General features: G+C 44.9%; 1 protein-coding gene across 1 annotated transcript; it reads left to right on the top strand.

Moving 5' to 3' along the window:
* The first annotated feature begins 4948 nt into the window (after positions 1 to 4948).
* Positions 4949 to 22123, top strand: LOC309358426 (1-aminocyclopropane-1-carboxylate synthase-like protein 1). The gene is made up of 15 exons (XM_081891483.1): positions 4949 to 5910; positions 8573 to 9189; positions 10695 to 10754; positions 11524 to 11594; positions 12740 to 12809; positions 12924 to 12990; positions 13402 to 13499; positions 14195 to 14272; positions 15512 to 15612; positions 16800 to 16889; positions 17886 to 17931; positions 18467 to 18608; positions 19667 to 19809; positions 21298 to 21451; positions 21667 to 22123. The coding sequence occupies exons 1-15, from the start codon at positions 5256 to 5258 to the stop codon at positions 21963 to 21965; spliced, it is 2691 nt and encodes an 896-aa protein (XP_081747609.1). The 5' UTR covers positions 4949 to 5255; the 3' UTR covers positions 21966 to 22123.
* Positions 22124 to 22265: the final 142 nt, after the last annotated feature.

The raw sequence follows: 22265 nt of genomic DNA, 5'->3' as shown, positions 1-22265 counted from the left end.
ATATACTAGTGGCCAAAATTGTGGGAACCTTTTGGGAAAAGTGTATTTCTGAGGTTTGATGGCTCATAACACCACTTTTTTTTTTTTTTGGAGTAATACCATAAAATTATATATCAATGGAAAGATAATTTAATGAAGAATGTAATAGAATAACTTTTATGAAGGATTATTTATTACAACAGCAGCCATAAAGAAAAAACGTGAAACACATAGAAAAAAATGAGATATACAATACTTAGTTGAGAGACCTTTAGTTTTAATTATGGCCTTACAACACCTTCCCATTGAGTGAACCAAGTTTTTTTTTTAGTTCTGCAGCTGTAATACTCTGAAACCAAGATTGAATTATTGCCTCTGTTAATTGGGTTTTACTGCTGGGTTGCTTCTGACAAACAAGTTTATTTCATCAGCTCCACACTTCAAACCATGTTCATGGCAGCTTACATTTTTAAAAATGCATAATCGCAACATAAGAATAGTAGTCGTAAACAATAAATGAAACATTTAAAAAATATACAACCCAACTGAAAAATTTCCACAAGGTCCAACAGCAACAACCATCCCAACAATGCCCCCCCCAAACAAGAGCCCAGCCTAGGATTCGGTTCAGCAGCCTCAGCTTTTGTAGTTGGTCAGTCAGGGGGGCCTCCCCCCCCCAACAAGCTAAGCGGAAAAAGCCTGCAATCTGTACACTTCTTGTGTTTGCTATGATTGCTTTGCTACACCATTGCTCATTTCCACCAAACAGAACAAAACAAAACGCCCACTCACCAAAAAACAAAAGCCCACATGAATGCTGGTATCTGGCCTCAACCTGAAGTATATGCGAGTGGTTACATCACAAAGAAGCAGATACAATGCAGCATATTGCCAAGGCCCCCTTGTGCTATAGCGCAATTAGAAGCTGGACTAAAAAGAAGAAATAGAACATTTGTAGTACAGTGGTACCTCGGGTTAAGAACTTAATTCGTTCTGGAGGTCCGTTCTTAACCTGAAACTGTTCTTAACCTGAGGTACCACTTTAGCTAATGGGGCCTCCCGCTGCCGCCGCGCTTCTCATCCTGAAACAAAGTTCTTAACCTGAGGTACTATTTCTGGGTTAGCAGAGGTGTAACCTGAAGCGTCTGTAACCCAAGGTACCACTGTATATGGGATTTCAGGAGGAAACTACTGGACATACAATGCAAAGTAGTGTGACTTCTCCAAAATCTTTGAGAGCGCAAATCATATTTACTTCAGGAGCGCAGATAACCATCTCAATACCACCAAGTGAATAGATAATTATAAATGCACAATAAATAGGATGAAGGTTTTCTCCCATTCTTATTCTACTAGAATCTGGAGTGAACCAATGAAGCTGGACATTGGAAGACTCAGGACCTACAAAGGAAAATTCTTCTTCACACACTGCATAGCTAAGGTATGAAATTCGCTTCCACGGGGTGTAGTGATGGCCACAGGGCCTGCCCAATACATTTCGGCGCCTGAGGCAAACCACAAAATGTTGCCCCCCTCCCCCGCCAGGGAAGAAGTGGCGAGTGAAGATCTACATCAGGAACAAGGAAGGACTACAGATCTACACTGAGATCTGCTCCCTAAAGATCTGTTGCGGAACACCAGTGAGGAGAGTGCTCAGGTACTACTTGAGAATTTCTCACAAGCATCTGGTTGGCCACTGTGAGGAGAGGATGCAGAACTAGACGGGCCTCTGCTCTGATGCTCTATTTTTCTATGGCCATGTGTTAGCAATTTTCAACAACACATTGCTTGTTTTCTTGTTGGCGGACATTGCAATGTGCAAGGATGCAAAGAAACTTCTGGGAAGTCTTCAAAAAGTTAGTTTTTCGGGTGCATTTTAAAACGAGATAAGCAGATATTTACATGCTCCAACCCACCGCCCTTTTCCTTTGTGGAAATTGCGAAATTAGTTTGTTTCAACTGAAATCATCCTTATGGGAAAATTCATCCGCTTTGGAGAACAGAAAATAACAAAAACTCAAAAGAAACCAATGCTGGCATCCAGACACTTCTTAACTCTGGACCAAAGTCCCCACCCAGCCAAGATCTCTTGGCTTGAACATGTTTTTCATGCTCCCAGCTCAACAGCCTGGTATGTTCCAGCTAGTGAAGTCCTACTGAAAGTCCAAATTAGGTTGCAAGTTCAGCATGCTTTTTGGCTGATCACCCAGGAAATGTGGGGGCCTACCGCCATCTGTTGGTAAGTCTCTTTCACAGCAGATGCAGCTTTCAAATAAGAACACGAAACGATCCGTTTTGTCTTGCACTTTTGCAAGCTTTCAAGTGACATGGAACTTTTCATTAGTCCAGGTGGAAACATTGCTAAGTCTTCAGCATGGGAGACCATCCCCTTAGATGTGCGATATTCAAGACATTTCAGAGAGACTGTCTAATTATAAATAAATCTCTCTCTCTCATACACACACACAGAGAGAGAGAGAGAGAGAGAGAGAGCATGTAAAAGTTAAGGAGAATTCTGAAAGATATGAAAGTTTGCAATTCTTGAAGTGGGGGAAGAGAATTTTTATTTTTTCTCCCCTTTCTCTAGAAATCAGGAGTGTTTCTTAATCTGAATATTTAAAGGCCTTTCTGCACAACTGGTCAGGATTGCAACCTTCGGATTGAGGAGCCTACAGAGAAAGAGGGGAAAGGGGTAGAATCTGGCAGCCTAGATGAAAATTGGGGAAGGGGGGCAAAGAAAAACATGCCTTTCCCCCCCTTCCCCAACTCCTGAAGTGCCCCTCAAGACCTGAACAGAACTAGCTTTCTGCTCAAAGCTCTCAGGTGTCCTAAAAAGCACCCCTCTTACAGGATGGGATGCACTACAACATTGTGTTGCAGTTCTCAGAAGATAAAAATAAAAAATTATAATTACTATGCACAACTCACAGCACATTCCTATTGGTTGAATGGGGCTTACTCCTAGCTATGTGGGTATAGGAATACAGCCTAAAGTTTGAAAATGGTCCTTGGCTGATATCCAATTATGGTAACAATAATGGAATAGGCCAATAATTAAAGAAAGAAAAATTGTTAAAAGCTGAGATTTGGTAACTCAATATATAAAAAAGAATTACAAATCTCAAGAAGAGGAATAGATTATTTGTACTTATAAGAGAAAGAACATTTGGAAAGCTGGCTCGTACTTTTGAAGCGAGTGTAATATTATATTGTTCATATTCAATATTTATTAATAATTTATTTGAAGGTGGGTAGAGTTGTTTTTGCTTTTTTGCATTTATACCTATTGTATATATTGTATAATTAAAGTATTATATGAGTTTATAAATATTAGCAAATGCATTCAAATGTTGAATTGTACTAATCTGTAGAGTATAATCTATACTTTTTGCATATTTCACTTTTTGAAGGGTAACATGTGCAATAGTTTATGGGCCAGTGTTTATCATTTCTTCTTCTTCTGGCTTGCACAAGCAGAACTCAACATTTCTTTCCCACCGCATCTTTTTGCTGTTGTGCAGTTGAACAGAACCATAACCAGGAAAAATGTGGGACTGTTTCCCTTTGAAGGAGAATGTTGGCAAACTGGAATCACTTGGGTTGTAGTTATGGGCAAAAGAGATCCTTTGGGAGGAAGGCCAATGCATAAATAAAATAAAAAATTGAAACAGAATAATAAAAAAGAATAATAATACAATAATAAAAAAGGGACGCAGGTGGCGCTGTGGGTAAAACCTCAGCGCCTAGGGCTTGCCGATCGCATGGTCAGCGGTTCGAATCCCCGCGGCAGGGTGAGCTCCCGTCTTTGGTCCCAGCTCCTGCCCACCTAGCAGTTTGAAAGCACCCCTAAGTGCAAGAAGATAAATAGGTACCGCTTTCTAGCAGGAAGGTAAACGGCGTTTCCGTGTGCTGCGCTGGTGATGGCTCGCCAGAGCAGCTTTGTCACGCTGGCCACGTGACCCGGAAGTGTCTCCGGACAGCGCTGGCTCCCGGCCTCTTAAGTGAGATGAGCACACAACCCTAGAGTCGGACACGACTGGCCTGTATGGGCAGGGGTACCTTTACCTTTAATAAAAAAAGTACTGTACTCCTAAAGTCAAAGGAAGTGTATGTCAAACCTCCTAAACCAGCATAGGAATATAATGCAATCTTCTTCTTCTTTTTAAATGGAACATCAAGGTCTGTGTAAGTAAAAATTAGCTGAGTAACGACTGCACCTGCCATAGGCTTTACTTTCTGTAAAACCAAGCTGTATGCACAGATGCGTAGAATCGCGACCTGTTGTACTGTGATCATAAAAGTCATAATTTTTGCCCATTTCTAGCGTATAATTATCCGTGAAACAGGCGGGCTTTTAAAAAGAGAAATAAAAGCCAGGCAGATCTGGCTTCCTATCCCCATTCCTAGAAGTTTCAACCGCTGCTATATATTGCGGCGTTTTCGGATCCAACACTGAACTGTGCCGAGCTTGAATCCTACCAGCGTGTGCACAGAACGCGCTTCTGAACAACCTGCAAGCGTTAAAAGCGCGTTTTCTCATCATCACAAAGACAAGGCAAAGCCTCTAGAGGCCGCTGGATCTGGCAGAGACTCGGTGTCCTTCGCCCCATCCTGTTACTGTACTTATTTGCCCGTTCTGGGAAGCTCGCCTTCTCCGCAGGGCTGCTGGTTCCGTCTGCTCCGGCCAGCGTTCGCATCTTCGAAAGGGGTCGGCCCTGAGCCGCCTGCGAGGGGCGGAGCTTTCCCTAAGCACCGCCCCCTGGTGCCTTCGCGCGGCTCCGCTTTGTTTAGCCCAGCCCAGCCTAGCTCGGCCGGGACGGGTGATTGACACGGACCAAAGTTATCCCGGAATAAAGGAAGCACGCATGTGCCATCACACCGGATGTGAACATGCTCATTTGGCCTCCTCCGCCTCCATCACCCGGGAGCTCGCTTTGTTAAAAAAAAAAAAAATTAGAAGGGGGGGGGCAGCAATCGTGCCAAGCCGTGCCAATCCGGTTTATTTCGCGCTGCGGCTGCCGCAGCAGGAGAAAAAGAGAGGGGGCAGGATAAATGCATTCGCCCCTCGTCCCGCTTCCTAAAGACGACCCCCGACAGTAAAGCTTTAGCACCAATAAACTGAAGCGGGTCAAATCCGTGCCAGCCCCAGATGAGGGTTTCAAGCACTCCTTGCGCCTTGCCGGCCGCTTCTCCCTAATGCCCGCTTCTTGCTGCTGTTGGGGCGCTGCTGGGCTTCCCCGCGCCGAGGGGGCGGCGGCAGGTTCAGGGGGTCGAGCATGGATTTCCGAGGGAAGAAGTACGAGCGGGGCAGCAACTGGTCGGACCCCGAGGTGGTGGAGCTGCTGCACTTGTGGGCCGACGAGTCGGTGCAGGCGGAGCTGGAGAGCTGCCTTCGGAACCAGCACGTCTTCAACCGGATCGCCGAGGTGCTGCGGGAGAAGGGCATCCACCGCACGGGCGACCAGTGCCGGGAGAAGATCAAGAAGATGAAGCTGGAGTACCGCCGCATCAAGGAGAACAACAAGGCCCCTCGAGGGGGCAGGACTTGGAAGTTTTACGACGTGATGGATCGGGTCCTGGCCAGCCGGCCGTCCCTCGCCTACAGCGCCGCCGCCGCCACCGCCAACAGCAGCAGCAGCGGCGCCTTGCTGATGGCGCAACAAGTGCTGCCGCCGGGGAGCCTGGTGGAAAGCTACCGTCCCCACTTGGCACCCTCGTCGGCTCTGCCCTTCCCGCCCTCTCAGCCCCCGGAGCTGATGGAGATCAAATGCGAGGAGGTGGATTCCGAGGTGGAGCAGTGCTTGACGCCGGAGCCGCCGCCTTCTCTCACTTACCAGCCGGGGGGCTCCCCCGAGGAGGAGAGGGCCTTTTTGGACGACTCGCCCCTCTCCAGGCTGGAGATGCCCATCGAGACCAGTGTCTCGCCCTCAGGTAGGACGGCGGCGGCGGCGGGCTTGGCTCACTTAACGTCGACACGGCAAGGGCCTCTTGGTCACAACAGAGCAGGCCTCACCCGAGACATGTTGGCACTGGAGGGGGCATCACATGCTGCCCCCCTTCTCTCAAGTCAAGGTACACAGTACCCAAAGCAGGTGAAGTTAGCCTAGCGCCCCCGAAGCAGACAATCCCAAAAACACCTCCTTCCCTCACAGTAAAAATACAACAACAGTTCATTAAGTAACCAACCATTTGCTGTCCTGCCAGGAGCTAACACTGTTTTTGTGGTGCGTGCTAGTTATGTCAGCAGAAGATCAGAAAGCAAAGAATCCAATTTCTGAGGGATCTGACTTTTGGAGTGGTCAGTTACAATCTCTCTTTTGCTCTATAAAAGATGAGACATATACCCCCCCAGCCAAACGACAATCCCCTGTTTTAGTTACAAAACTCATTTTTAATCAAGTGCCTTTCCCTGATCTCTCCAAGAATTCCCAGTCCTTTGATGCCAAGTCCCTCTTTCCCGCATTGAGACCAGGCTTACCTGTCCTCCGGTTTTGTAATACAGCATAATTTCAGCCTCTCCCCCCCCCCCATGCAGGTGTGTTGTGTCCGTCCCCCTCCCCCAATTCCTTCAGGGGTCCTGATGTGCTGATTTGAGAAACTTTTACCCTATCTTTATCTGAAGCCACAGAACATTGCCTTGGGCATGTTTCAGGCAGAAAGGCAATTAAATAAATAAATGGTATACTTTGGGCCTTTGAAACACTCTGAGGCAATGAGTTCTGCAGCTAAATGCCCTTTGCAGTTAACAAATAACCTGAGTTTACAGAATGCTGACTTTCTTGGAATTGTCCCATGTGTCAAATGGGGAACAATGCAAAACAGTAAACTAAATCCATGACTCAAACTATAAAAAAAAGGATTGAAATAGAGGTATGGGTGATTTCTGGGTGAGACAGGCTGTTTTGGATCCTGGAGCAGTGGCAGACTTTGGGCTTAACATTTCAGTGGCACCTTGTGCAGCACCAAAATCCCCACCTCTCACCTTCCATTGTTCATCATTATAGCAGTGCTTCCTGTGGGGCCCTGTGACTCCGCGACTGGTTATAATAATAATAGCAACAATTTATTATTTATACCCTGCCCATCTGGCTGGGTTTCCCCAGCCACTCATAATACATTAAAAACTTCCCTAAATCCACCTCTGCCTGGAGTTTTAAATGCCACAAAGCAAATAAATAACTCTAAATGCTGAGTCTACAATAATACCTCTCTTCAAGTCACCTTGCATGAGGGGAAATCTATACTATGAGCCGATGTACCAGTGTAGATGCTTAGTTTGGCATTGTTGGTATCAGACTTCAGAATGTGAGCTTCCACACCATCCATTATTTGGAACCATTTATAATTCTGACTGGTGGCTTGCTGGGATCAAGCCATCTCTAGGGTGTTTGAAAACCTTTTGCTCAGCCACTATAGCCAACCACTGTATAGAATTAAGGTACAGAATATACCTTTTACCTGGAATTAAAGGTGAAGGAGCTTCTCTGAGAGGAAATGGCATCCACCAAGATTGATCTCTTGCATCAGTGATTTTAGAAATTGAAACAGTGGGAGCCACGTGCATTGCAGGGAGTTGGCCTAGATGGCTCTTGGGATCCCTTCCAATTCTACAATTCTTCCAACCCTACAATATGATTCTATGTCAGTTTCTGTAACTTGTCTGAAGCACGATGCTGAATGAGTTGCATCTGTATATAAGGTAGTTGTTGCAAAAAGTTAAAGGAAAGGGCGCATTTCTGGATGTGCAAATTTCATGCTAGGAATCATTAGGAATAGCACTGAAAATAAAACTACCAATGCCATAATGCCACTGTATAATGTATAAAAATCTATGGTGTGACTGTAACTGCGTACAGTTTTGGACACCTTGCCTCAAGAATGATATTTGAGAGCTGGAAAAGGTTCAGAAGAGGCCAACAAAGGAGCAGGAACCCTTATGAGAAAAGGTTACAACATTCAGAATTTTAGTTTAGAAAAAACTTGAGTAGGGGAACATGATACAGCTGCACAAAATTATGGAGAAAATGGATAGGCAAAAGTTTTTCCTCCCTCTTACAAAATGCTCCAACTTGGGGGCATTCAGTGAAGCTGGGCATTAGAAGATTCAGGACAGCAAATACTTCTTCCCACAGGAAACTATGGGATTGGCTCTCACAAGAGGCAGTGATGGCCACCAACTTGGATGGCTTTAACAAGGGATTAGGCAAATTCGTGGAGAATAATGACTACTAGCCATGATGACCTTCACTGTGGGAGACACTAAGTGTCTGAATACCAGTTGCAGGGAGGATACTGCTATTGTGCTCAGGTTCTGCTTGCTGGCTTCCCCCAGGCAGCTGGTTGGCCACTGTGAGAACAGGATACTGCACTAGATGGACTGTTGGCCTCACCCATCAAATGCTGCTTATGTTATGTTGATTTATCAATATCCTTACTAGTTTGGTTTGCTTTGAGATTCTGCTATGGACAGGACTGATGCTAATTAAAGGCAACGATGGCAGACGGTTCAAGCAAGTCTGACCGTAGTCAAGAAGCGTGAAATGATTTTGTGCCTCAAAAGAAGGTATTTCCCTTTATCTGTTTCCTCCTTCAGGTTTCAGTGAACCCAACATGGCTTCGTCATCCCGGATCCAAAGTCTGGGGCCACGGCCTGGCTTCTCCACCCTGCACCGCCTGCGGAAGAAGCGGAAAGCCCAGCGGCTGAAGGATCCCCTGGACGCCCTCTTGCTGAAGACCCTGGCGTCGCAGCGGGACATGGAGGAGCGCTTTCTGCAGATGGAGGAACGGCGGCTCCAACGGGACCTGGAGGCAGAGGAGCGGCGGATACAGCTGGAGCAGCGACGCTTTGAACTGGAACGGGACCACGAATTCCGCATGTTCAACGTCTTTGCCCAGATGCTCAGCATCCTAAAACAAAGCAATAGCGGCTCCTTTGCAAGCGGGCTGCCCCAGGGCATGGACCTTAGCCAAGCATTTTCTGATAGCACTGGGGCAGGTGAAGGGGCACAGCAGGAAGTGAGGACCACACAGCTGGTGCGGCCCGTCTTGGACAGGACAGCCTATGTGTTTGATTTCTGCAACCATAGTGATTTCCAAAGCAGCCCATTCCTCTCGGTCCGAGGCAATATTGCCAACATCTTCAGGGGGTCCACAGAGGAAGGGTACAGGGCCTATCATGCCGACAAGTATGAAGAGGACAAAAACCCCACTGTGAGTAAACTCTGTTTCTGCTGTGTGCCTTCAAAGACAAAAATTATTATTTAATATGGTTATGGATTTCCCACACAGATCAAGGTTCAGCATAATCCAGGAAGCGCTCTCTGCTGCAGGAGCTTACATTCTGACCTGGGATCAAGGGTGGAGAAGGGTGTATGAGCAAAGGATAAATCTGAGCACATGCACTTATGAAGCCTGGGCTTCATTTTGGTTGGGGGTAAAAACTAAGACTGTAATCCTCTGTATAGGTATGGAATAAGCTGCATAGAGTTCAACAGGATCAGCTTCTCTCAGTATTGGGCTGCTCAGGATTGAACCAAAGGCTAAATGGGAAAAGGTGGCTTTGAGGAGGAAAAGGGGATGGAAAGTCTTAATTGAGGCATCCCCCACCCCCTGCCACTCCTTGGTGGAGAATTTAATATAGGGAGTGGACAGAATCCTCTGTTATTTAAAAACAGCTGAACATCCATCCATCCACCCGGAGGAACTGGCAGTTACATGCACGACTCCTAAATTTACACAATTTACACAGCATTGTATCTTTTGATATCTTTCCTGAAATGAATGTTAGCCCAAGGGGACTTATAATTATGGGGTTTTTTTTACAATTCGGGGGTCATGTTATTGTGAACACTAAACCACAGTCTAACACTATGTAGATGAGTCTCCATGTGCCCAAGTGATACACTGGACTAACATTTCTTCCTCTTTCCTGCTCCTCTTCCACATCCATGGGTGTAGCCAAGTAAAACAATAGAAGTAACTAACTGACCAATCACATTGATTCTGCCCCCCTAACAAAAGTCCTGTCCCCCACCCCCCACCAAAAATCCTGCCTACGCCCATGTCTTTTGCTTTCAAATAGGTTAGCATGATGTATGTTGAACTGGACTTGAAAGACTTGGGTTCAAATCCTTACTGGGTAATTTTGGACCAATAACTATTTATCAGCCTAATCTACCTCCCAGGGATGTTGTGAGGGGGAAAATTAGGTCTGTGTACACCACAAATTATTAGAGAAAAGGCAGTATACAAATGTAGTAAATAAATAAATTACCTGGGTAAACATGGTGACTGCCCAAGCTACTGTCTCCAAGAAAAATAGTATCTTTACTTACTGACCTGCAGTTTCTTTCACACTGAATGAATGATGAAGTGTCTATATATGAACATAAATGAACGGCATGAAATGATTTCGTTGAGGAATATGAATATGTGCCATGTAAATGCATGCAAATTTACAGCTGAAGCCTCTCACGTAATTATACAAAAAGAGGAATCTTGGATTCAGATACATTCACAAGTGAATTGAAGAATAAATTATATACTATTTGCTTATATGCCTGATCTTTTAAAAAATATATTTTCCAAAGTGCTCATTGGCCCCAGGAACTCTGGTTCACACATTTTTTAATGGGGTAATAGCACGTCAGCTAATGTGAAATACATATACATGCAGTGATTGTTTTTCTTAACAATACTTCTGTCTCTGTCTCCAGGGCATCATTAATTTTGGCACCAGTGAAAACAAGCTGTGCTTTGATCTGATGTCCAAGCGGGTAAGAGAATCGTAAATGTGCTTGATTCCTGAGCTGTGCTGGTGGTGTTGCTCTTTCCCTTCCCAAATCAGTTAGCCCTCAGAGGCTTAATTTTACATGCTGAAGCATCTTGATATATGAATACTTGTTGACCCCTTTCTTTTCCATTTGAGAAGCTTACAAATTTGTGCCTTTTCCAGAGTAGTGGTGGTGGGAACATGGCACCTCTCTTGGGTTTCTTGCAGTCAACCACCAGACACTTTCAAATATTGGGGAGAACTTCCTGCCCTATTTCTGCCCCAAGCCCTTGCTTCCCTAGTATGCATGAATTTATCCATCCCCAAAACAACTGGGGGAGAAAGTGGGCAAAGGACCCAGAAGAGGATCGAGACAGGACTCTGCAGAGGAACCACACCCTTTAGAAGGATGAAAATGTTTCTCAAGCTTTAAACAATAATCGAAATCAAAATTATTGTTATTCTCTTAACTTAGGGTGTTTCTTTGACTTTCAAATTCTGGGTACTTCTAGAGACAGTGTCTCCAGAATGAGGGTCCTCTTCTGATAATAATGTCGCAGGAGCATTAGCAGTATGCCTGTTCCTGTGAAAGGAAATGGGATGGACTTGCCTTGCTGACCAATATAGATTTCCGTGTTTTGGGTTTTGTAACTTGCAAGATGAATGCCCTCCAGCAGGATGGGAGCATTTGGTTCTACAGGTTTGATTCTTACTTTTTCCAGACCAATTTGGTTTGCTTAATTATTGTGCCCTCTCCTTCTCCTTGCTAATAGCTGACGCAAAGTGACATGAACGTCATAGAACCTCCGCTGCTACAATATCCTGACTGGAAGGGCCATATGTTGTGAGTAGTAACTGCCCTGTATTTTTTCCCCTTCATAAGTATCTTCACCTTATTTTCTGCACCTACAAGGAAATTATTATCCTGTTCTGCAGGAGATTGCAGGTGCAGTACAAGCAATAAAGAGAGCCTTTTCCAGGCAGGCAAAGTCAGATCTCTCTAAGCAGGTCAGGATCCCGGTCAGCTGCTTTGCTGAGCTGTGAAACATGTTTCAGCAGAGAGCTGGGGCCATCTAGAATCTTTGAGGTTTGATGTTGGTTGGTTATGCCTATACTATTTTTCTAGAAAAAGAGGTGCAGGAACTCACCACGAACACCTCCCTTGTTGTCTTAGAATGGCAATGGTGCCCCATATATTCTGATAACACATTAATTCTCCAAAGGCTGTTGTGAGCGTAACTTGGGTGCAGGGGAAGCTATGTTCACTGCCTTGGAAGAAATGGAAGGAAGGAAGGAAGGCGCTAAAGAGGACTGTGGAAATACCCAGGACATGCAGTCTGAACTGGTCCAGCCAGGAACATAAGATGCTTGTAACAGGAAGGGCTGATCTTTCAGTGAATTAACTGTATATATATTCTCCTTTTCTGCAAAGGGAGCTCAGCTCAGTATACCAGGGAACCTGTGCACCTCCATTTGTTGCTGACTACAGCTCCAGTCATTTAGAGCCAGCATGGCCAACAGTCAGGAGAGATGGGAATGGTAGCACAACAACTTCTGAAGGGCCATCTCCATCCCACCAGGATATGGTTCTTTTAAGCAGGGTTGGGGAGTCAATAATCTCCAGATGCTGCTGGACTCCAACTCCCATTAGCCCCAGCCAGCATGGTCAATGGTCCAGGATGATAGGAGTTTTAGCCCCACATCTGGAGAGTCTTAGGTGCCCCATCGCTGCTTTTAAGCATTTTATACCTTCAGTTCTCATTGCAACCAGACCTAAAGTGGAAATTAACAATAATAAAGTGCAGGATTTTATGGCATCTTATGTGTGTGAACAACAGAAATGTTTTGTGCTGGCCCAGTAAAACCTTATCCTGTTTCCATGCCTACTGCATAAACCTTCTCTGTGTTGTTCTGCAATGCATCCTGGTGGAGAGCGAAGCCTTTCCTTGGGAGAAACTAATTCCATGGTTGCTTTTATATCTCCTTCAGCTTGCGAGAGGAAGTGGCTCGATTTTTGACCTATTATTGCAAGGCACCTGCACCTCTTAAAGCAGAAAATGTAGGTCAATTTACTTCTGGCTTGTTTGTTCTTTTAGTAATGTATTGGCACTCATATTGATGATTATCCTACCCTAAATGGGAGTAAACATCTATCCCAACATTTCTTCTGCAGGTGATCATACTGAATGGCTGCGGCTCTCTGTTTTCTGCTTTGGCTACCGTTCTCTGTGATCCAGGGGGTAAGTGAGATAGCTAGAGAAATATTGGGTGGTATTCAAATTAATGACTCAGTTAGGTCCATGAATTTTAGTAGGCCTATTTTGAGCAAAACATAGTTGAATACAACCCTTAATATATGGATTTGTTGGTTGGTAATGGAGTAGGAATATTGCAAAGAATAGCAACAAAACTGCTAATGTTTATGGTCATAATTCTGCTGGGTATTCTTCTTTATTCCCTTGCCCATTGTACTTGCACTAATTAGCTACATTAATCAGGGCAAGTAAAAGTTAACTCCAAACTGGTCTCTCTGGACTCGTAGAAAGGAACTTTTCACAAAGACCCTGACCTCAGCTGCATTGTCCCAGCTGTAAACTTCAGGGGCACAAATTGCAGCAGTGGGATAACTGGCTTTCTTCTTTTGATTTCAGAAGCCTTCCTGATCGCTACCCCTTTCTACGGAGGCATCACCCAAAGTGTGTTTCTCTATGGGAATGTGAAGCTGGTCTATGCCCATTTGGACAGTCAGGTAAGAAGGAGAGCGGACAGCCATCACATTCTATAACCTAGGGGTCCGGATGTGGACTGAAATTTCCATCTGTCCCCATGCCAGCATGTCCATAACATCTGGGGGCACCATGTTGGCTACCCTTGCTATTGTCCTATGGCATAGCAGCAGGCAACTTTACATATCTTCCTCACAGTTCACTTGAGCAATAGTTGCTAAAAAATGGATTCAGGCTCCAAGTCACGGGAAAAGTTGGGTATGGGTTGCCAAACTGGCTGACAGAGAGGGAAGTATTGCACACAATATATATTTGGTTTTTCTGAGAAGACAAATTTTCTGAACAGAAATTACCCGTGTGTATCCCTACAGTAAGAAGTTTTGGAACACCTTTCCTAGAATATGTTTGCTGAATTTAAGGCTTAAGTAATTTGGGCTGTGAAGGCTGCCTTTGTTTGTATCCAAATCAGCATTCTGGCATTCCTCTGTAGAGGTCCACAAATATCCCTTCCTCAGTAGAAGTTGAACTCCAGCTTCTGTGAATGGCTGCTCAATTCATGGTGTCACTGGGAAGTGTGTTAACAATTCTTATCTCTGTAATAACATCCAGTTGAAGGGAGTGGAGTCCTTGTTAAGACTTCTTGAGATGTGCAGCACAAATAGCTTTTGTTCAGTTCCGAAAGGCTTTTGTGCTCAGCCTACTCTTTAATGCGTTTCAGGTCACCGGCACCTGCAACCGTCCATTCCAGCTCACTGTGGAAAAGCTAAAGAAGGCCCTGCAGGATGCACAGTCAGAGGTGAGCTTGCTTCATCTTACAGTTGCTGAATCTTCCAAGGCTTCATTGGTGGGTGGGGCCACAGATTATAGGGATGTTGTGGAATGTAATACAATAAACTTTTAGATTTTGGGGTAATTCAGTGTTGCGCTAATACGGCCGTTCTGCCAGTGCAAGCATTTCTGCTTGCCTGATGGAACAGTCTTCCCCGCACACTGTTCTGGGGTTTTTCCCAAGCTCCCAGAGCGGATTTAGGGGAGGCGCAAGGGGAAGCCCCATTGCTTGTGGAGTCTTTGCACTGGCTTCTGCTCACGGGCCAGGTTAGCTGAATCTGGCCCCTAGTTTTGATTCATTTCAGTGGTCCAGAGTAGTCTAAGTATAAGCATTGTTGAGGCCAATTGTGGTAGAGTCTGGATGCATTATGGTGTTTTTACTGCTGCATTACAACTTTGGAGCTTTGATAGACAACTATTTTATTACAGCATATGGCAGACATAGGCAAACTCTGGCTCAGCAGATGTTTGGGACTACAATTTCCATCATTCCTGACCACTGGTTCTGTTAGCTAGGGATGATGGGAATTGTAGTCCCAAACATCTGGAGGGCTGGAGTTTGCCTATGCCTGGCATACGGGATAGTATGAATGGACCCTTATTGCTTGCTTCTGCTTCTTTTGACAAAATTTATGCTCTGTTTCGTTCTCATTTGGAAAAGACTTCTGTTTTTTGAAGGATACCTTCCTACCTCTAATAGTTTCTTTGATTCTGCTCATTAGCCACATTGGCATCTTCTTGTCCCTGATAGAGTCTTTCCTTTATCTGTGACGTACTTCCTAGCTCAGCTTGTATGATTGAGGTTTTGAACAATCTCTAAGTATTTTGGTGAGATTTGACACTTTCCACTTCCCCATTCAACTTTCTTTTTACCAATTCCTTCAGTTTTGGGACGTTTCCTCTTTTAAAGCCAAATGTGGCTGTGTTGGATTTTCTTGGCGATTGTCCACTTAACATCTCTGTGGAATTTGATTGCACTAATATTTAAAAAATATTGTAAAGCTATAAAAGAGAATTCAACCAAGCTCCTTTACTTTGCTACATTCCATGATGCACTGGCAACAGGCAGGTAAAAGCAGCCTGATAATGAGGGTCACCAATGTTATAAACCAAAGTGCCTCAGGACAAGCAGATTTCTCGACAGGCAGTATTTTATATAAGGTCCCTTGCTCTTTGTGTTTTACAGTTTGATGCTTTTGTTTTATAGGGTGTCAGAGTAAAGGCTTTAATTCTCCTGAACCCCCATAATCCCTTGGGGGACATCTATTCTCTCTCTGAGTTACATGATTTCTTGGAATTTGCAAAAAGGTATGATCTAAGACTTTGCTTGGAGATGGCTAGTCCAACAGACCAAATATTATAGGCTGGGATGAGTGAAAATATGCATTTTTACATCTGCCTAGGCTACATGTACTTAGTTCCTGCAGAGCAGGAGTAGGGAACCTGTGGCTTGCCAATTCTCATCAGCCCCAGCAAGCCCCAATTCTCATTAGCCCCAGTCAATGGCCAGGGATGATGGGAGTTGTAGTTCAGCAACATCTGGAGGGCCAGAGGTTCCCCACACCTGTTGTAGACGATGAGGTTCAGCTGAAGACTCAACAGAACAGGTTAAGGACATTTTTTTAGGGTGAGGTGGTACATGAAGGCAAGAGTTGGGTGTGACACTAGACATATTCCAAGAAGGAGCTTTAGCTATAAGGGGCAGCAAAGGAGATTTGATGGGGTGCCATTCAGTGACGCAGGAGGTCTTCATCTACTGGAGAGTGGTGGAGCTGGAGGAGCAAATGCCATGACTGGGGATAAATTTCTGGTTCCATTCCATTGATATTGCTTCATCTTTAGAAAGAACTAGGAATGCCAGGGGAGAGTTACACCTGTGTAGCATCCTGGTTGCTTCCAGATAACCTATTTTATTGCACATTCATCCTGATTTGTTCCCACAAAGTTTGCAAGGTTAGATATCATTGGTCATTTCTTGAGCATTCCCTCTGATTTGTTTGCTGGGATGCCTATACAATGTTGTGTCAGCGACTGTTACTGCCCAGTTTTCATTCAGTTTCCCATCGTTTTCCTTATCACAAAATGTCCAATTTTAGGGAGGATATTGCCCAAGAGAGCCAAATCAACTTTTAATTGCATGGCCTGAATTTGGCCATATGGGAGTGAATGCCAATAATATTGAACCCACCCAAAAATAGCAACAATCTGAAAGTGCCCCCTGTTGTTATCAGCAATCTGCTTTGCGTGTCAGTGCCTTTTCGGTGGGAAACCTAATGTCCATGAAGGTTTTGTTGCCATCTTTAGTAATGGGAGAGCAAATATGGCTACTAGGTGTGATGTTTTCACTCTGTTCCTGCTGTCCAGTTTTGGGAGCATTGCCCTACTAAATCCTCCTCTCTAGTGGCAGCCGGTTGAACTGTGCCCACTTCCTGGCAGCAAGCAGTCTCTCTACCCATTGCCAAAAAATCCCCTGTTTTTCCTTCCTCTCGTTCTAGGCATGAGCTGCACGTGATAGTAGATGAGATCTACATGCTGTCAGTTTTTGATGATTCTGCCACATTCCACAGTGTGCTTGAAATGGACAGGTAAAAGCATCTTTAGTGCTTCCATCACCTCTTAATGGGAGTCGCCAACACTATAAAGTTTTGTGAAACAGAAAAGCGGCACTGAGCAAACACTTTCACATCACAAACTGCTATTTAGAGTCCTGATGGGTTAAAAGTTGGCAGCTTCTACGGGCAGCAGTGTGATACATTCCCTTTTTTAGAGGCTTGTAACGGGGGGGAAGTGCTCTCCATGCTTCTGCGCCACAATATCCCAGGGCTTCAAAGGGTTGCTTTCTGGCAACAGTTTTAACAGTAGCAGCACTGTGAGAATGACTCTCTGGTTTAGGGGCGAGGAACCTGTGGCCCTCCAGATATTGGTGGACTGCAATTCACATCATCATTGGCAGTGCTGATTGGGGATGATGGATGTTTGAGTCCAGCAACAGCCACAGGCTCCCCACCCTGGATCAGCTCCATGGAGGAGAGGAACAATGTGCATACAATTGTCCCTGAAATTCTTTTGCATGTCTGTGATGGTTGGAGGTTTTCCTAAACGTGGTGTGGATATACGCAGCTTGAAGGCAGAGTGGAGAGACCTCTTTTCCAGGTCTTCTGGTGAATCAGAACAGTAGGGAGCCCCTAAGCAGATAAGAGAGATGGATTTAGGGCAGTGCGACTGGCTTCACTGCTCTGGGCACTGAGCCTAGGGGGCGCTGCAGGGCGTCGCAACTATGACATAGTGAATTGAGCAGAACAGAAGGTGAGAGGCAGGGATGACAAATTTTGGTCTCACGCTGCTGAAATAGGAAAGACCAAAGTCCAGCCTTTCAGATAACATAGGTGACGCAGGGGAGGATGAAGAGGAACTTGGACTGGGTGGGAACTAGAGACACTTGCAGTTTCCTCGATAAGTCTTACTGGGTGTCCTTGGGAACCACACTGGGGACTATATAATTTCTTCTGGTGTTTCAGAATACCCTAGAAGCCTCGTTGATTTGTTGCTAATATCTACATATGCATTCTCTTTATGCACAGATTTCCTGATCCGCAGAGGACCCATGTGATGTGGGGAATTACTAAGGTGAGTGCTTTTTTCTTTTCTTTTCTATCTTATTTTCATTTTCAACTTTTACAAATATTTTTAACGAGAAAAACAAAATCTTTCAAATCTCATTTACCTTCCCCTCTACTTCCCTACCCTCATTTCTGCAGTTACTTATTTTATATCTTTTTATTCCTGCATATCCAGTTCAAGTCTGTTTACTAATTTTCCATTTTCTTCCTCTTACTGCATGTGTTTATATCAATCCTGCTAATGTTTTGATTTGTTTACAATGTATCTTCAAATAATCAATAAATTGTCCCCATTCTGTTTTTAAAAGTCTCTTCTTGATTTCTCGTTCTTCTGGTAAGTTTTGCTATTTCTGCATACTCCCATTAATTTTAATTGCCAGTCTTCCTTTGTCGGAACTGTTTCTTCCTTACATCTTTGAGCATAAAGATGCATTTTTTTTCTGAGGCTCAGGTGGTATTATTTCAAAAGCCTGGACCATGCAGGAGAGAGATTTGTTTATTTGTTGTTGGCTCAAAAGATTATTAATTTCTGGCCCCTGCAGGATTTTGCTGCTGCTGGGATTCGCTTTGGGACACTGTACACGTTGAATCAAGATGTTGCCAATGCTGTGGCTTCCTTGTGCTACTTCCACGGGGTCTGTGGACCTGTCCAGTACAAAATGGCCCAGCTACTCCGAGACAGAGGTGAGGCCAAAAATGTTACACAACCCCTCCCTGCTCTGTTCTCCCTTTGAGAAGGGAGCTTTGCCAAAACTGCAGCTTTTGCCTGTCCAGGATCCTCAGGCTGTAGCATGGAGATGGTTGCCAATTCAGCAGCATTTTTCAATTAAAGCATTAAAATATTGCACTGCCAACAACAGCCCTTTGCATAGCCTTCCTACTACAGACACAGCAATGTGTGGAGTAGGAAGTGACGCCACATCCCCAAGATCTGCACGTTTGGTTGGACATGTGAAACAGCCCCCTTTGCGTGTACAGCTCCCATGAGATCTGGAGCTCTGCTCAATCCAGGGCTCCAGATTACATGGGAGCCCCACCTGCCTACAAGTCTACTCGCTTGGGGGATCCTTTCAGACATTCTGCCTATGTTAGAGTTGGCTTAGATCAGGCATAGGCAAACTCAGCCCTCCAGATGTTTTTGGCCTACAACTCCCATGATCCCTAGCTAGAAGGACCAGTGGTCAGGGATGGTGGAAACTGTAGTCCCAAAACATCTGGAGGGTTGGGTTTGCCTCTGCCTGGCTTAGATGGACCTCCTTATATTTTTATGTGTGTATCTTAAGATGGTTTTCATGTGCACACCTGAAATGTGACCAACAGGAAATTGCAATGCATTGCATGAACTGACAAGGCCCTGAGGATTTTGCATCATGTTTTGCTGCTGCAGTAGTTGATCATGCAGAAGGTGAGAATAAAGAAAAGAAGGCAATGGAGTGAGACCAACATTTCAATACAAAATATGGGCAGTGTTGTGCAGATCTTGCCCACGTTCTTCTCTGTGGGATGCTTTGTGCTTGCACATAGTTCGCCTGCAGCACCAAGTGATGATCAGTGTTTGAATGAGTTTCTGCAGATCAGCTTGCCACAGGCAGAACTTGCCTATATTCTTGAATGGCTTCAGATGCAATGCTTTTCAATGGAGTCAGTTCAAACGCTGAAACACCAGTCATCAAAGAATTGAGAAATCAAGCGATTTTATATGTATGTGTCTGAATTGCCTTATGTCTCTTCCTCTTGGCTAGACTGGATCAACCAGGTGTACTTACGGGCCAATCATGAAAGGCTGAAAGCTGCCCACACTTTTGTAACAGATGAGCTCAAGACCCTTGGGGTTCCCTTCCTGAACCGCAATGCAGGCTTCTTTGTATGGATTGATTTCCGAAAGGTCAGTGCTCATTAAAGGAGGCCCTGCAGGATCAAACCAAGTCCCTCTGTTTCAGTAGTAGTAGTGGGTGTGACCTGCAGGATCAAACCAAGTCCCTCTATTTCAGCAGTGGTGGGTGTGAATCAAGCAGCCATCCAATGTTACGGATTTCAGAAAGATCTGGCTGGTGTATGCGCACATACTGTCTCACTGGCAAGGCATTGCTTTATTTTGTAAAAGCAACCCCCCCCCCCGCTGCCGCCCCACTTCGAATAATTCATCTCCAAAATTATCCTTTGAAAAAGCTTACTCAGAATTTTCTGTAAAGTACAGTAGAGAAGTAGCATTAGTTGTTTCAATTCAGAAACACATCTTGAGATCTTTTATGAGGCAGTGAAGTAGTTTTCTTGGGTCCTGTATGCCTCCTTTTCCTAGGTTTGCTTTTTTTTTACAACCGTAGTATTTTTGCCTTTAGGCGACTGCTGATTTTTTTTTTTTTCTTTCTAAGAGGGTTTCCCTGAAGAGAGACTCGGCCATTTTGTATTGCATTCATATGGAATCTTGTAATTTAATTATTTAAGAACTTAATTCTTTAAGAACTGCTTTTGGACTGTTCTGCATATTCATTTTGACTATAGATTTGGGGAGGGCTTGGTACTTTTGTACACCATTTTGAAGACATTTGTTGGGAAGTAGTTTATAAATCCTTATATAATTAAATATTCCCCAGTCTGATGGGTGCTTCCCTTTCATCACCACAGCCAAGAGAAATAAACTTGCAAAGATTGTGGTTGACTTTCTCATTCCATTGGTGGAAGATGGAGTTCCCAGCTCTCTGAAGTCTTCTGGGAGCAGGGCTGTCTCCCATTCCCAGAAATAGGAAAATGCCTCCCTTATAGCTTCAGACCTTTTTTTAAAAAAAAATCTGTCCTTATTTTTAGTGGGCAGGGTCTTTTTGCATGATTCTAATTCTATGGCTGGGCAGAAGGCAAGTCTGGATCTACTAGTAGATCCATGGGTAATTTGCAGTAGATCCACATGATGTTTCTGACTCCCAAAAGTCTCTCTCCCACACATACACACATCCCTGAGTGATGTTGCCCCTGACTCCTGTCGGTGGATCTCAAGGTTCTGTTAAACAGAGTAGATCCTGAGGGTGTGACTCAGCTAATGAATCCCGTCTGCAGATGCCTTGTGTGGTGACTTTTCACGACAGAGCTTTCCACCCCTTCTCCTCCCTCTGAAACTGAGGGAAGGGGTGTCGAGATTTCCCCCAGAACAGCTTGTGACGGGGGAGAGGGGGAATAGTTTCATCTGAGAAACCAAAATCCTTGTTCTGACAGGACGATCAGAAGACTGTGGCATTGCCCCCCCCCAAGCCTGAAGCCCGCCCGCGCCTGCTGCGAGGAACCTTAGGTCTCCATGGTCTTACTGACGTTGAGGAGATGTGGCTGTAACTCCTTCTTGTGAGTCGGAGCTTACTTGTTTCTTCACTCCTTTACTCCCTAGTACTTACGAAGAGGAACATTTGAAGAGGAAATGCTGCTCTGGAGGCGCTTCCTGGACAACAAAGTCCTGCTCTCTTGTGGTAAAGCTTTTGAGTGCAATGAGCCTGGCTGGTTCCGCATCATCTTTTCGGACAAGATACATCGGCTGCAGCTAGGTCAGTGTTGTCCTTCTCCTATCTTCTCTCCCGGCTGGTGACCCAGCATGCCAAACCCACCAGTAAGATACTGTGGCCTGATAGCTCAGACCTGTTAGTTGGTTCTCTTGAACTGTCACTGCTTGGTTGCTTCAGGACCATAGCTCTCCATCCGAATCCAGCTTTTGTTCCAACTGATGAATTTCTCTCTCTCTCCCTGTCTTCCTCTCCTCCAGGCATGCAGAGGGTCCGTGAGGTTCTGGAAGAACACGAGCATGGAATCCTGAATGAAGGTAAAGACCAGCCTTGTGAGTCTGACTCGGAAGGCAAAGCGGACAGCGCAGACGAAGTGATATTTGTGTCCCACCATCAGGAGCCAGCCTCAGCTGGTGGCTCCAACCTCGGCGATCTCATTGGCCTCCTGCAGCAGCAAATGCGCTCGTCTGACTGGCTGCAGAAGAATACGGTGGAACAGTTTGCCCAGGAGAAACCAGAGGTCTATGATGTTTTCCGCAAGTTGGTGGGGAAGCAGTAGACGGTTTTGGTGCCCTTCCACATGGATTGCCGCTGGAAGTTCTTGCTGCTCGGCTTTGACTTACCTAATGATATATATTCCATATAGCAGGAAGCTGTTTGTAAACCTCTTTCCTGTGGCCATCTTCTCATCATTCTATTAAACTGGGGCCAACCACAGATGGGTGGCTTTTATTCTGTCTCCACCCTTTGCGTTACAGTTTTAAAATTTTTGTTTCTAATGACCAAGCTCATGCTCTCTTGTGCAGACGGAGAGAGAGAGATTTTATCTTTGTTTGTACTGCTTCTGGTTCATCTTCAC

Source organism: Podarcis melisellensis (assembly GCF_964234715.1).
Source record: "Podarcis melisellensis genome assembly, chromosome: 1".
NCBI classification, from domain to species: domain Eukaryota; kingdom Metazoa; phylum Chordata; class Lepidosauria; order Squamata; family Lacertidae; genus Podarcis; species Podarcis melisellensis.
The sequence above is the reverse complement of the archived record's forward strand: the minus strand, read 5'-3'. Positions and strand labels throughout refer to the sequence as shown.